The 14,606-nt window shown below is 39.7% G+C and overlaps 2 protein-coding genes across 2 annotated transcripts; both read right to left on the reverse strand.

The window, feature by feature from the left end:
• Nucleotides 1-1,098: 1,098 nt before the first annotated feature.
• On the reverse strand, nt 1,099-10,899 carry vat1l (vesicle amine transport 1-like). Its single transcript, XM_076110306.1, has 9 exons — nt 10,682-10,899; nt 10,005-10,134; nt 9,575-9,790; nt 9,011-9,153; nt 7,042-7,145; nt 6,350-6,405; nt 6,010-6,204; nt 2,027-2,110; nt 1,099-1,197 (listed from the first exon to the last, which is right to left on the reverse strand). The coding sequence occupies exons 1-9, from the start codon at nt 10,897-10,899 to the stop codon at nt 1,099-1,101; spliced, it is 1,245 nt and encodes a 414-aa protein (XP_075966421.1).
• A 1,231-nt stretch (nt 10,900-12,130) lies between these two features.
• On the reverse strand, nt 12,131-13,640 carry bola3 (bolA family member 3). Its single transcript, XM_076110108.1, has 4 exons — nt 13,467-13,640; nt 13,236-13,359; nt 13,001-13,089; nt 12,131-12,775 (listed from the first exon to the last, which is right to left on the reverse strand). The coding sequence occupies exons 1-4, from the start codon at nt 13,533-13,535 to the stop codon at nt 12,710-12,712; spliced, it is 348 nt and encodes a 115-aa protein (XP_075966223.1). The 5' UTR covers nt 13,536-13,640; the 3' UTR covers nt 12,131-12,709.
• Nucleotides 13,641-14,606: the final 966 nt, after the last annotated feature.

Raw genomic sequence — 14,606 nt, forward strand, 5'->3', positions numbered from 1 at the left:
AATTAAAAATAAAAACAGATCAGTCATTTGAATATGTGAGCGTGAAGGTTCTCTTACATTTCATCAACAAGACGCAGGTGTGGAGTAAAGCAGAGGGCATCGGACTTAAATAAAGTAATACACAGCGTTGCTCAGACCTAAATCGCCCTGCTTTGAGACACCAGCTCATTGTAAAAATAATTTATGTTGGAGTCGTATGGCACTTTTTGTTGTGAGGCACCAGCAAGTAAACAACAAGTTTTTAATAGTTTACGCATCTGTTTTCGTATTCCAGTTACAAATACCTATTTTGTTGGTTTGTTCAATGCAAACTTCACACAAGGAAACCATTTCAAGTATCAAACGCTCATTTGTAGCTTGAAGGCACTGGTGATCCCATAACACACAAGGTTGGCCCCTAAGAATTAAGAATCATGCTAATATCTACACACAGACCTCTCTAGCTCTCGTGGCTGACACATTACTGTTGTGACATGAGAAAGTAATTCACTCTCTTGGCCAGAAGCATCAAAACATTGGAGTCGTCATTTTCTCAAACTTATGTCAATCGTTTGCTTTTATTTTTTACAGCTGTCATCACTGAGGACAGGTGAGAATCAAATAGCACTGTATTGTGAAATATTAAGACACGTGAAGCTTGTTATAGTATACGACCCATGTGTGCATTAGTAAATTAAGTTTTTAAGGGTGTTAATCTTAAAGTGATAATAGCAAGCCAGCAGATTTTAATGCCCATTCAGTCAATAAACAGTTGGCAGATGCAATTAATTGTGAAATGGACACAATTACATTATTGGCTCGCATGACATGACTTCTTACCGTAAATAATATAATACTATATTGAGAATGGCACTTGCATCTGTTGCCTGGGTGTTTGTCTGGGTTTACCCAAAACCTTTGCTTGACCAATTAGCTGATAAACAAAAGGTAACAGACAAGAGGCACAAACATATACTGTACATACATCCATTCATGCATACATGAATACATGCATACAGCACATGCATACATACATACATACGCACGTACTGCACAACACGCGTGTGTGGTTGGGTTCCTCTGGTGAATCTGTGCAGCCTCTGCAGTCTCTAGACCTGTTCAGTGGATGAAAGGCATTCGCTCCTTGCTGTCGTTGTCTCCCTCTGGCTCCTCTTCTTCCTCTCCTGCCTCACTGGTCTCTGTGCTGTCGCTGGCCATCTAGCGGTGAAATGTTACTCAGCTGTCATTAACTGTATACTGAGCTACCGATACAGAGGAACAGCGGTCAACACATATGTGATTTGACATCAAGTGGTACGGCAAATATGTAAATGTGTCCTCTGAGGCTAATGGACTGTATACTGGGTCTATAGTTTCAATACGAACATGTCTCAACATCTAATAGAATAGAATCATTTCTAGGTTTGATGTGAATATCACCATGGAAACGACTGTTATAAAACAAGAGGAAATCCTACTCACTGCCTCTTTATGACCCTGACTGGACCTGAAATGTGCTCTCGGCATCAGAAATGTGAAATGTAACTATTTTTCAGCAACAAATATTGCACAGCGTGTCAGCCAGTAAATTAGCTGTGTGGTTAATTAAGCACATAGATCAGAAAATCCGATGTTACAGGGTTTCTGAGAAGCATTTTTACTTAAGATGTTTTTAAAAAATGAGCTCGACATCGGCAAAAGAAATAAGATCAGGGAAACAGGGGACTAATATTTTCTTCTATAAGTTATTGTAACTCCCTCAAAATGGTTCTGCGTTGTGCATCATTTTATATCTGCCAATTGATTGCCATCTACTCCTTTTCTCTTCTTCCTGTTAGTCATGTACCCTCAACCACCAATGTCATCTAATAATTACTGTAATCTTACTGAAAAAGATGTAAAGTGCTGTTGCATAAATCGGTGTGACAATTATAAATCTTTGTAGATTTGCACTTCAGATCAAGAGCTTAACCTGTCTATTAATGTATCTTCATACTTTATTCCTACGATTAATTTGAAAAAAAACTAAAAACATTCAAAATATTACCAGAGGGGTGGGAGACTTCTCAACATCCAGAATGAGTTTTCCTATGTTGCCTCTGTCATGGATTCTCTGCATGGCCTCTTTTACCTGAAACACAACAATAACTCACTTTCAACATGCAGAACTAGTGACAAACAACAACATACATACATTCATCGAAATGAAATCTCATTAAATAATGACTCTTTTTTTCACATAAAAAAGCATGACTATTTTATACTAACAGAGAAGTTCTTCAAGTTCTTGTTTTCAAACAGTATTAGGCTGGTACATCTAAGTCCAAGTCATTTTATAGAAAAACAAAGTTACATTTTTAATAGTTTGAGCTTTAACATTTTGTGTAAGAAACAAGGGTGCCAAAAAACATTTCACTTCTGCTGATAAAATTGGTGAATGACAATAACAATAAAAGCTCTCCAACAGGAAGCCCCGTTGTAACACTGGAAACAACATTTAAAAGCACCTGCTGAAAAACTTCGTTTGTCATCTGAATCCACACAAAGTCACATTTGCAATCATTTCCTGGTCGTTACAGACACAAGCCCACTTCCTCAGAGCAGCGATAATCTAAACTTGCTCTGTGATTTATTAAGGTTAATAGCCTTAATAAACTACATGATGCTGACTCATCCTGCTGGGCTACGCTGACATCACACTGAACACCTTACTGCCTGTAGAACAGACCCTAGAAGGTTTATATGAAGCACACAGCTTCATGATTGCAGGGACAATGTAAGCTCTATCGTGCATTGGAGATTTGATTTACCAGCTTTAGGACGCCACCTAACGTGGGCTCTAATAAGTAATAAATGACATCCCATACAATGTTGAAGTGAGTCGCATCCTGCAAAAACGAATTACTTTAATATTCCCTATCTTGAAAAAGCTTACACCAACATAATAAGGTCCTCATCTCTGAAAAGACGTAATATCCGGATAGAGATGTTTATTTTTGTTTAATTTATCTGAGTATGAATGAAGTATGAAAAGAAACTTTATACGAATTGTCATGAGGATGATTTATTGAATACTTAAATGTAACATTAGACACAAACCTCTGCCAACTAGACACACTGTTCTAACACAGTGGTACACCACACACCCCTTTTTCAAACAGATTCATGTATTGAGAATTTTCATTGTCTATGGAGGCGGAAACATATACATTTAGAATAACGTAATTGAAACATTGCATTTCTTTCACAAATACTAAAAACTGTGGACAACATTAAAGATTGATCCATGACTGACTCATCAAGTGTGTTATGCTGATGAACGACAGTATTCCTAACACCTAAATAGTCTGCAAACACTTTAACAGGAGAAAGAGTGCAGGCAGGGCTTTTAATCACGCTACACTCAAAATGAAGGCCGGGCTTCTGTCACCAGGGAGTCTGTTAAAACATCTGTCCACAATATGTTTTATTAGCTGACATTTTGTTCAAATTCAAATCTCATCCCAGCTACTACTGCTAGGCGAACACAACTGACCAAATGTCAGAATCTTTAAAGGCTGTGCAATCTGACCAGTGAACAATCAGAGCTTCGGTCCATATTGTTGATCATCAGCAGTCTGATTGCCTAAAGCTGCGCGGTGGTGGAATGGGAGTGGTGGAGCAGGTGAAATCATTTTCCTGATTTTCTCCAACTCAACAACACACCACAGCTTTAAAGCTCCAATCTGCCATCAGTGTAGAGCACCCCAACGATCACATCATGGTGGAGTCTACATGGTTTGCATGTGCAGGGAAATAATGCAGTTACTCAGTGAATTTACTGTGACGTTTTATCAACTATGTCCAACAACAATCTCTACATCCATCAAATACACCTGCAGGTCAAAACGTGTAAACACCAATGCTACTCATCAAAGCTTGTCTGACTCACTTGTTGCAAAGATAAAATATCACACATCACAAAAGATTACTCAGGATGCCATATCTTGCTTTCTCATTGCCGTCGACACAAACAGACAACTGATTGTGCCTCTTTGTCTGGACACCATTGTGTCACAAGCATTCATTTGCTAAAAGAAATAGCCAAATCAAGCCAAGAGCAAAAATAGGTCAGCAGCTCGTCGAGCCCTTTGGGGGGTAAGATTCACTTGCATTATAGGTGTAATGGGGCCTCCTGATACTTTAAAACAATATCTGCAAGATACTGCATGTTGGCTTCATTTTATTTTTTTAGGTATCCTAAATAGCATTGACCTTGGAGCTCCGAGGTGAAAGAGACAGATTCATTTTTTCCGAACTAAAACTGCTGGTGGTCCAGTTATTCTGCTTTGGTCACACATTCTCTAACTTTTCATTCCAGTAAAAAAAAGTTTGCCGTGGTCAACAACAAACTAACGCCCTCTGAATTCTCCGTCCAGGCATATGAACAAATGAGGCAGGATGTGCCCCTGACACTACATCCCACGCCATCCTCCCCTCTAATGAGATTCTTCATGGGCAATGGTTCCAGTGAATGGCCTGACAAATCTGCCAAAGTTTAATAACAAGCAGTACCGGGGCAGTTTCCCATGAGAAATAAAAATCATAAAAAGATCATTTCATCAACCTGTTATCTCTCTGACTGTAGCTACAAAGCTCAGAATGACTTGTTATCAGCTTCTTGTGATGGGTTAACTGCACTGCCTCAACTCCCACCTGAATTACTGAAGCATTTTTGGGTGGGAAACAAATTCCAAACTTTTACTTGAAAAGAGGGTATGTAAGGATGTGTTAGATGCCCTCTGATATCACTGATGGGAACAATCAGGCAAATCGCTTTCAGGTAAAACGTTATGCAGAAAAATGGCTGTAGCTTAAGTTTGAATGGGACCATAAGCACACCAATATGGAGATTAACCTCATTATCACAGACAGTGGCTTTTGTCCTTTCGACTCCAGTTGTGGTTCATAAACGTTAAGGACAAGTGCTTCCTGCTAGCCAGGATAAACATTTAGTCAACCTATTTCACCGCAGATATATTTTACATGTCATATCAGGCAAATAAGTGAACACATCGGTGTAACTGAACTATAGGTGTGTAGAGCCTTTAAAATGGTCAGTAGCAACTTTTTTGCTGTGTTTATGATCCGACCAAAGATACTAAAACAGCCAACAAGACATACGATTTAGATGTTTCTACCATCCTCCTGTGTCCTGTCTACTGTAGGCCCTGCAGGTAGAGTCTTTTTCTTTCGGCAAAGGGTAACACCTGGGATGTGAAGAGATAATGGCCCACTAAAGGTTCTTGTAAACTTAATTTACCAGTAATGGCCCTTTCAGACACAACACGACAACAGCACCACTGCGCTCTGAAACCCATTATTTCTAATGGCTTGCGACCAACCACGAAGGCGTTACGCTGCACCGACCTGGTTGAACTTCAGGCGCAGTGTGCTGTGATGTGCACCTCAAACCGTGCTGTGTCTGAAAGGACCATGAGTTCCGGTCATAGTGCTTCAACTCTGCATCAAACAGCCGACACAAAGATACCGAGGATTGCAACAGATATACTTGTTGTGTCCTGAGCCAAGATAAAGACCTAAGCAAGCAGACGTTGCACTACTACTTGTTAAGGTCTATGTGAAAGGCAGCTATCGTGATTAGAATATGTTTTGAAGGATAGGTGTACTGTACAAAGATCCCCCTGAAATGGAATAACCACAGTTCAAAGAGCTTGTAGAAAGTAAAGTGATTGATGTACAGTATGGCCTGTCGGGCTTTGTGTTGGTGTGAAATAATTGTGAAACGGGATGATACAACCTACCCACCATCTGTGGAAGAATGTCCAAGAACAGCTGACAACGTCCCACAGAAAGCAGCAGTAACAAACCACAGATGATATGCTGTCCAAGATGTTTGCATGAAATCTTCGCTTACATTTTAAACCTGGAATCTCCGTTTAGATGACCACTGTAATTAGATAATTCTTAATTTGCTCATCATTGACTTCATTCACCGTGTTACACCCTCTGATCACCCCAGGGTCTTACCTCCTCCAGCGCCCATAGGGAGTCCACAACCGGCTTGATCTTCTTTTGGTCATAGAGACACAAGAGTTTGTCCATCACTGACTTCACAAGACTACATTTCCCGTGTTTGAAGAGAAGGTTGAGGAGCGAGAATCCTGCTATGACTTTGTTCTCCTCGTATAGTTTAATAGGGTTCACCTTCTCCACCTGCCACCACTGGAGAACAAGAAAATAAACACAGAGAGACACGTTCATCCCGAGGGACTCATTTGTGTGTTTCATTTGCCATGAAATTATGAAATGTGCATTGTGTAGTATTGTTTCCCTCAAATGTTGATAATAGACTGCATCTCTGACTCACAGATTTTGCAAAGCTGAAGAAACTCTTTGTTTCCCCAGTTACCATGTTTGACGCGCCTGAAAAAACAAAAATAAAAGGATTGCTGTATGCTGTGCAGAAGTGACTTGTCAATAACAGGCAGCCTTGCATGAAGGGTGAAGGTGGGGGAGGAACAGTTGGCACCTTTAGACCCTTAGATCTGTGAAAGCATGCCTTTGCACATACTCAGTATAACTAAAACTAATGAACTGATGAATGAATCTCCCTCTAATGCTTCAACTTGATTCATGAGGCTTAACACAAACTAAAGTAATTAACAGAGATCAGATAAGTATGGTAGCTGTGAAGGACAACACATTTAATTTGCAGTTTATGGATGGAGTATTCAAGTGAGCCTCACTATCTCAAACTCAGTCCGGCTGCCAACACAATAAATGAATGCAGACTCGTCTTTATGCTAAGCTATGCTATCTGTCTCTTGGCTCAAGCTTCATACTTAATGGACAGATGTGAGAGTAGTACCGATCATTCCATATAACCCTCGGCAAGAGAGCATATACGTAAGTGTGTTGCCAAAATGTTGAACAATTCCTTTGACTGCTAATATCAACTTGAAGCACATCGACTACAGTTTGACTACACACAAATACAATGCAAATGTAGTTATTTTCGCTATGAAAGTACTAAATAGAAAACATAAGTCTTGTTCCCACCGTAGAGTATGTAGGTTCCCAAAGGCCTCAGCAGAGTCAGGCCTTTCCCTGTGTTGTCCCCACACAGGCAGTCCAAGACAATGTCTACTCCCTCTGGAGAAATCCTAAAACATCAAGAACAAAGCACAGCTGAAGTTCACTGAAAACATTGTTCATATCATTTAATTTACTAATTATTTAGTTTAAACATTAAAGCTGTAACTAATGCTTCTTTTCCCAGTTATTTGTTTGGTACATCAAATGTCAACATTGTTAAAAGATTTGCCCAATACAGTTTCCCAGAGCCCAAGCTAATGTCTTAGTTAATTGGTCAATTAAATTACTAGTTGACTGAGACAATTATTGGCAACTATTTTGATAATTGATAGTTTGAGTCATTTTTAAGATAAAAAAAAAACAAGCATTCCCTGGTTCCTGATTCTCACATTTAAGAATGTACAGCTTTTCTTAATATTTTATGATAAAAAAGGGAGTATCCTTGGGTTTTGGACTGTTTTTTTTTTTTACAATTCTTTGACATTCTATGTTCAACTAATAATATGAAGATTAATCTGTAAAGAAAATGAGTTACAGCCCTTAAATGGTTGCAGATTCCTTTTCTGTCTATCGACTAATCAGTTGATCAAATAACCGTTTCAGCTTTCAGTTGAGATAAAGTGCAATCAGAGGTCAGCTTCATACATTCACAGTGATGTGGTTGTATTCCCTTGTTTACGACTGTGAGCACTTAAAGCAAAAGTGCAAAACTGAATTCTATATTCAGCCTGTGCGTCATGCTGTGGTGCAGCTTCACTTTTTATCCAATCATGGATTTATAAGTTATGAGCATTGATTCTCTGGGCTATAACTCTGAGAAAAAGTTGCAGTACAACCCACGATTTTTTACTTTTGACTACAGTAAAAAACTCCTAGTTTCCTTATAAAGAACTTGTTTTTCAATTCCCACATCCCTCCTCATCAGCAACATGCATGCAACAACAAAGTGTGATGCTCGCACACAGAATCAATCAGACAAAAAGGTTTGCCATAATGAGACTCATTAAAGTCACAGATACGAAAGAAAGAATGAACGGCATGTTATAATGAAGGCCACTACCTTCTGCCTTGTGGCCCTGGACACCTGCTTGGCTAAACTGCTTGGTGGTCTTGTGATTCCCATGGTTTTTGCCTTTTGTAAAAAGACTAATTTAATTGTACTTTGCTCTTGATCCTGAGAAGAATGTGAGGGCCAGAGAGATGAAAGGCATAATAATCCACTACCACTGTTGATATGTAGGCAGAACACATGAAACAATCAGTCCGCGTGAAAAACAAAATCTGATTCCCTATATATTATAACCTCAAAAATATAATCACACAGCGTGTTTCATGCGTAGTGCATGTATCCTGATTAAATGACTCAACAGCATACAGTAGCTCAAAGGAGGCAGCATGGTGTTGGAGTTCTCTAAATCATCAAAAGCTGAATTTAACATCACAGCATAATAGTAGTAGACCTGCATCATACTACATGAAATCTCAGGCAGTGTTTGCTCCAAGGTGTTTTTCTTGTAGTGCAAACTGGCTGACGGCGTGCTGTCTACTGAATGGAATGTGTAGGGCATCAATGCTCAGCCCTAATTGGCTCAGTTGTTCCACATTGCCAGTGCAGACCTCCGCCCTACACAATGCTGCCGCTCTCTCAGATGAGCCGTGAGTTGCCATGGGGACCACGGCCACACAAGACCAAATAAGGCAACAGGTAACATCTGCCTCCTTGCACAGCCCTCTGCACTCAGTAAGGTCCACGTCATCACAATAGTGCACATGTATAAAATGCTACAGCCACCATGCCTGATGATGCCGTGAAATTACATTTTTTTTTTTTTTACATGAAGAAATTATTGTTGTGAAAATAGACAATGGGGAACTAAAAACAGACTCTTCAGCCTCAAATCAATCATAATAAGGACAAACTTTTCATGCTTACTTTTTCACCTCTTGCATATAATCAACGTTTCTGTCAAAGAGGTGAGTCACAGAGTCTCTGATGGCTGCATGTTTGAAACACGAGGCGATCCCAAACACGGTCACGTTAGGCACAGTTGAGCACAGCTGAGCCACTGCTTGACCCTGAAAATAACAAACAGCAGCAACAATGTATCAATGTCTGAGAACACAGGGGTTTAACTCAAGTACACCAAGATCACACAAAGACAAAGACAACAGCTGCTACACCATGAAACAACAACCAAACATTCATGGAAATTTAGATATAGTGTTGTAGAATATATACATTGTACAAATTACAATTAAATAGTTAGTTGCAACAACGTTTTTTGATTTATTAAGCCTTTATTTCAGTCATTCCAAACCTTAAATGATTCAAAAGGATGTTTAAGACGTTAAAGTAAGAATTCAGTCAGAAACAGCAGTTATCAAGCATTAATAGGGAATAAACAACATGTTCCAATATATGAAGCAGTCAGTTACAATGAGAGTTGGATGAATTTGTTGTGTGGTTGTGCAATAGTCATAAAAGAAATGGACTTACCACACCACCTCCTGCTGAGTGTACCAACACTGACATCCCCTCTCGCAAATTGGCAACCTCAAAGAGCATCATATAGGCAGCCACAAAGTTCAGGGAGAATGCAGCAGCCTCAGCAAAAGACATTTCCTCTGGCATCTTGTAGACAAAATCCACCGGCGTGCAAACAACTTCTGCCCAGGCATTGTAATTGACAAAAGCCATAACTCTGTCGCCTATCTGAAAGAAACATGTTAGAGTAGCCGGATGACAGGCAGACACTAATGTGAAACAATCACGTGGCACTAAGCTGTTTGATTTAAACAGATATGTCATTATTTGGCTTCTAGCACGTTTCTAGATTTGTTGATGCAGATTTGGTTGCTTATAATCTGACAACATTCATTCATACATGCGCCAGCATGACAGAGTTACAATCCTTAATGACACTAACCTCAAATCCTGTTGTGTTTTCCCCTACCGACTCTACTATTCCAGAGCATTCAAACCCAGGGACAAGGGGGGGTTTCGGAGGGTTATCAATAGTCCCCTGGCGTACCATCAGATCCAGGAAATTCAAGCCACTGCAACAAAGAATAAATAGGACCTTACAGTTTGTTTACATTAAATCCCTCTGATTCATATTTCTGAACTGTGTCTACCCACTGACAGCTATTAAACAAATAATACAAATACTTAGAACGAGTTGTTAAGAGATTTAGGGATAGCCCAGAACTATATGATTAGTATCAGCAATAAGTCACTGGCTTACATGTTATTGGTACAGCAGTAATCCTTTGCTGGTCAATACTTTGTAAATGCAGCCAACAAACACAAAATAATGATTTAAAATGACTAAATCTGCCTTAACAATGCTGGCTTGGCTGGCAACAGTCAGATTGCTCTTCGTGTTTGCTTGGTATGAGCCTGATATATCCAGCAAACCTCCTGCGCAAGAAAAGACCTGTGGCTTCATGACTGCGAGATATTCCAAAAAGATTCAGCGTTCATACTTGTCAGAAATACTGTAAAGGGGGGTGGGGTGGGGTGGGGGGGTCGCAACAGGGAGGCCATATCACATCACAATCCACAAGTTCCTATGAAATGTATAAAACTGATATTTATATTTACCATGCTTTGACGCGTATCTTCACTTCACCATCCTGAGGCTCGGGCATTGCCTTCTTGGTTACCCTGAGTTTGTTTAGACCTCCAAAACCTGCCAGTACCACCGCTCGCATTTCCTTCGCATCGCCCGACGATTCCACGTTTTCCACTGGTCCTTTCCCGACATTTGTGTCGATCATGTACTGCGTCTCCTCCGTCATATCTGCTCCTTCTTTCGCCATGTCGTAGACCTGCTGCCCTGCCTCTCCGCTCCTCCTCTGGGTACAGATGGATGTGGTGTGCAGCCTGTGCAGCCTGTGCAGCCTGTGCACGGACACGCGCTGTATCGATGGCGATCCACGGCGGAGCCTGAAATCTCACCGTCTACACTTGTGTTCAATCATGCGGATAAGTGCTCAACAGTATTTTTTATTTCTCAGTCAAGTCACATAGATACTGATTAAGTTTGCCATTTCACGAATCAGAAATATGATTCATCCGGTAACGTCTACTGCCTTTGAATGCAGCGGGCTAAAGTATGAAGTGCACCACCTGCTGGTGAAGTGTGTACAAAACTTTATCTGCGTTAATGCAACTCATACATCCATGACGCACAGATGGAAACCCTTCAACAAGTGTGGTGCCTTCAGGTACGCGTAGGAAATGTAGGATGAATATCTCCTCACCTTCAAGATAACATGCGCAGGTACGCTAGTTTATCGCCACATCAAATCCAGTTGATGTTAAAGTCCAACGACCCTGAACGTTACTGTTCGTCTGTTGCTGTTATTGGAAGCTGTGCCACCTGAAATAAATAGCTGTCAATGCAGAGCAGCACACAGCGGGTTTAACTTTGCTGCTGGAGAGATGTAAATATTTTGTAAATCTGAAAGTATGAATAACAAAACAAACGCAAAGCTGAAATACCTATCCATGCTCAGCAGAGCCTGAGCCATGCTAAGTACACTTTAAAGTGATATTTATACTTTTTTTGATAATAATTCTTTGTTTGGATTGTAAAGGATTATGTTGAGCAGTTGTAAAATAAACTTGTCTGTTCCTTGTGACAGTTATTTTATTAGTTCAAACATATCTTTGCCATTTGTATACTTCAGTTTCTTGTTATTCATCAGCCAACAACATATACGTTGAAATTAATATATAATTTATCAGCATGGATGATATATCGGTCAAGATTTAATGCTCAGGGCTCTTACTTGAAGTTCCTTTAAGGCCTCCTATGACGTCTGTGATCAACAACTTTTATATTGCTCAACTGTTTGTTTATTGCTTTAAGTGATGGGGAAAAATAATTAATGTTTAGGCTCTTAGTTGGCAAGTATGAGAATAACCAATAAAAGTGAGACCAAGCATCTCATGGCTCTTACATAACTAAATTAATTTAACTATATGTCCTTTTGAAACTTGATTAAGTGTGTTTTTTTGTCACAAATGCCTCCAAAGTCAAACAAGTTGTGTGTGGAGGAAAGCTCCTGCTTTTTATTGCAATAAGCATTATCAATGCATAGGTAGCATGAATACGAGGTCCATGTACAATCCAATAGTTAGTAATTGATTTTAAATCAATCAACTTTCATTGAACAGTAACAGATAAATTGTGATCACAGTGAAAAATAATGCTCCACAGACAAGAGTGTGTAGTAATTCTCCAACATTCAGGAAGATTGTATTGACTACTTCCTCAGCTGCTATTTATTAGACTAGTATTATCAACCCTGAGAAAACCCCAAATTGGTCCAAAACCTACATAACTTGACTTTTTAAAAGCATTTTCCCCAAGTCATTTTGTGCGTATTGTAGCCTTCACCCGTTTTATGTACTATCTCAGAGTAGATGATATCTCACTAGTGTAACCATACATTTATTTCACATTTCCCACTGTTAATGTGTAACTGCCAGAGACAATGAGACAATGTCCCTCTGCTTTTCTGCCACTGACACATTAACAACTACACTCTTTAAAACTCTACATTCACGATAGACAGGTTGAATGAAGGAGAAAGTTGTGGGTCAGCAGTGGAAGGACTTTCTCTAATGTTTTGGAACATCAGTGAATATTCGCAGTCCGTGCATTCCTTGAATCTCCTCCTTGAGCGCCTGTGGAGGACAAAACACAACAACTAGTGAATAACATTCAACTAGTACAGGTATAAACATCTTCAAGTGTACAATGCCCACCAAAGTTAAGGGGATAATCTTAAAAACCTTGCAAGCATGATGACAGAGAGATGTGGAAAGACAATAAAACATGTCACACATAGCTTAGTCAGTTTATACTGCTACAGGTAATATGCTGGGCAGATTGTTATTGTTGTTACCTACCTGATTAACTAATTGGTGTTGTTGGATGGTCCTTTTTCCTTTGAACTCATTGGACTCTATATGGATCTCATACATGGCTCCACAACCACCTAAACACAGCACAGGATCAGTGTACAGCATGTTGTCACCACCTGGTTTCTACACAACAACAACAGGTCGACATAATAATCACGATGGGGTCTACATTTGAATATTTGGAGTATGGTGCAACCAGTCACCTGATAGATCTGTTTACCTGATATATCCACAACTTTGAGCGACGCGGCTAACGGGAACTTCTCCTTCAGTACGTTTGCGATGCGGGTCTCTCCGTCCGTTTGTGAGGACAGCCACCTCTGCACATGGCCACACACAACAACCTGAGGAAGGCAGAAACAGAGGATAAAGTTTAGCAAACTGCTGTTAGCATAACAGATCGACCCTGTGCACTGCAGCGCGAGCCAGGACTGTTAAAACGCGTATTTACTTTACTACTGCGATGAACCCGGAGAGCAGAGATCATAGTGCCGGTTAAGATCCGTTTACAAGCCAACATTGAGGAAATGTTCAGTCAGTTCAATGTCGGGACATATATAAAAACCGCACAGGTTGTGTTGTTCCACAAGTCATGTCCTCAGAGAGCGTCGTCTCACGTTTATGACGTCACACATCCGGGTACTTGGTGAGTTGCGCTTCCCCCCCAAAACAATCAAAAATAAAAACAGCATATAAATAAATAAATTACACGTGTAATATAACCACTAAGGAGAGAAAATACAAATCAACGGATTGATTGATTTGATTAAAGTATTCTTTTAGTGAGATAAAATGTTAATCATAGCATTTCTAATCGCAGAATGATGTGTTTGATTTTTATACTCAACATGTCTTAAATCAAACTTTAAGAGAAACTCTACTTTTCAAGTCTAAAAAGTCTAAAAGCTGTTACTGTGAATTATGTATCCCTAATGTGCACGCTGTCATTTGCTCCTGTTAATATTTCTTCTTTATGTAAAATGTTTGAGCCCAGACTGGCTGTTAGTCGGCTACAGAAGAGAAGACAAAATACACAAAGTATTGCCTCTCCATATGCAAAGTATACAAATTGACAAAATACAAATTGACCAGACTATAAGCTAATAGAGCTATCTTTTTCACTGCGGACATTTTAAACTCGTCACAGCAGATACAACACAGGTGGATAATAACATGAATGATGGCTCTGCTCTATTCATGTGTCCCAGTAAGCCACGGCAGTGAGCGAGCATGTACAATACCTGGACCCTGAAACTGAAGCAGCTGAAGTGAATTCAGCCATCATGATTTTATTATTTACACCTGTGCTTTTCCTGCTATTACATGTCAAAATGTCTTCTGTAAAAATAAAAATGGCCTGACCAGAACCCTGCATAACTACATGACATGCAGTCGTAATTTTGTAATTTGTGACAGGTGGCCTTTTTCTGTCTGCCATTCAAATGTCGGCTGATCTCTCCATACAGTGGAATTCATCATAGTAATAACATTTGAACCTAATATAAGTTAACCCCGTATAAAAAGTAAATGCTAACACCTTTTAGTTCAACCTTACAAATCAGTCTGAACAACAGCAGAGACAGTTGAAGCC

This window comes from Anarhichas minor, unplaced genomic scaffold (assembly GCF_050575085.1).
Source record: "Anarhichas minor isolate MPS153535 unplaced genomic scaffold, ASM5057508v1 ptg000042l, whole genome shotgun sequence".
Classification (NCBI taxonomy): Eukaryota; Metazoa; Chordata; class Actinopteri; order Perciformes; family Anarhichadidae; genus Anarhichas; species Anarhichas minor.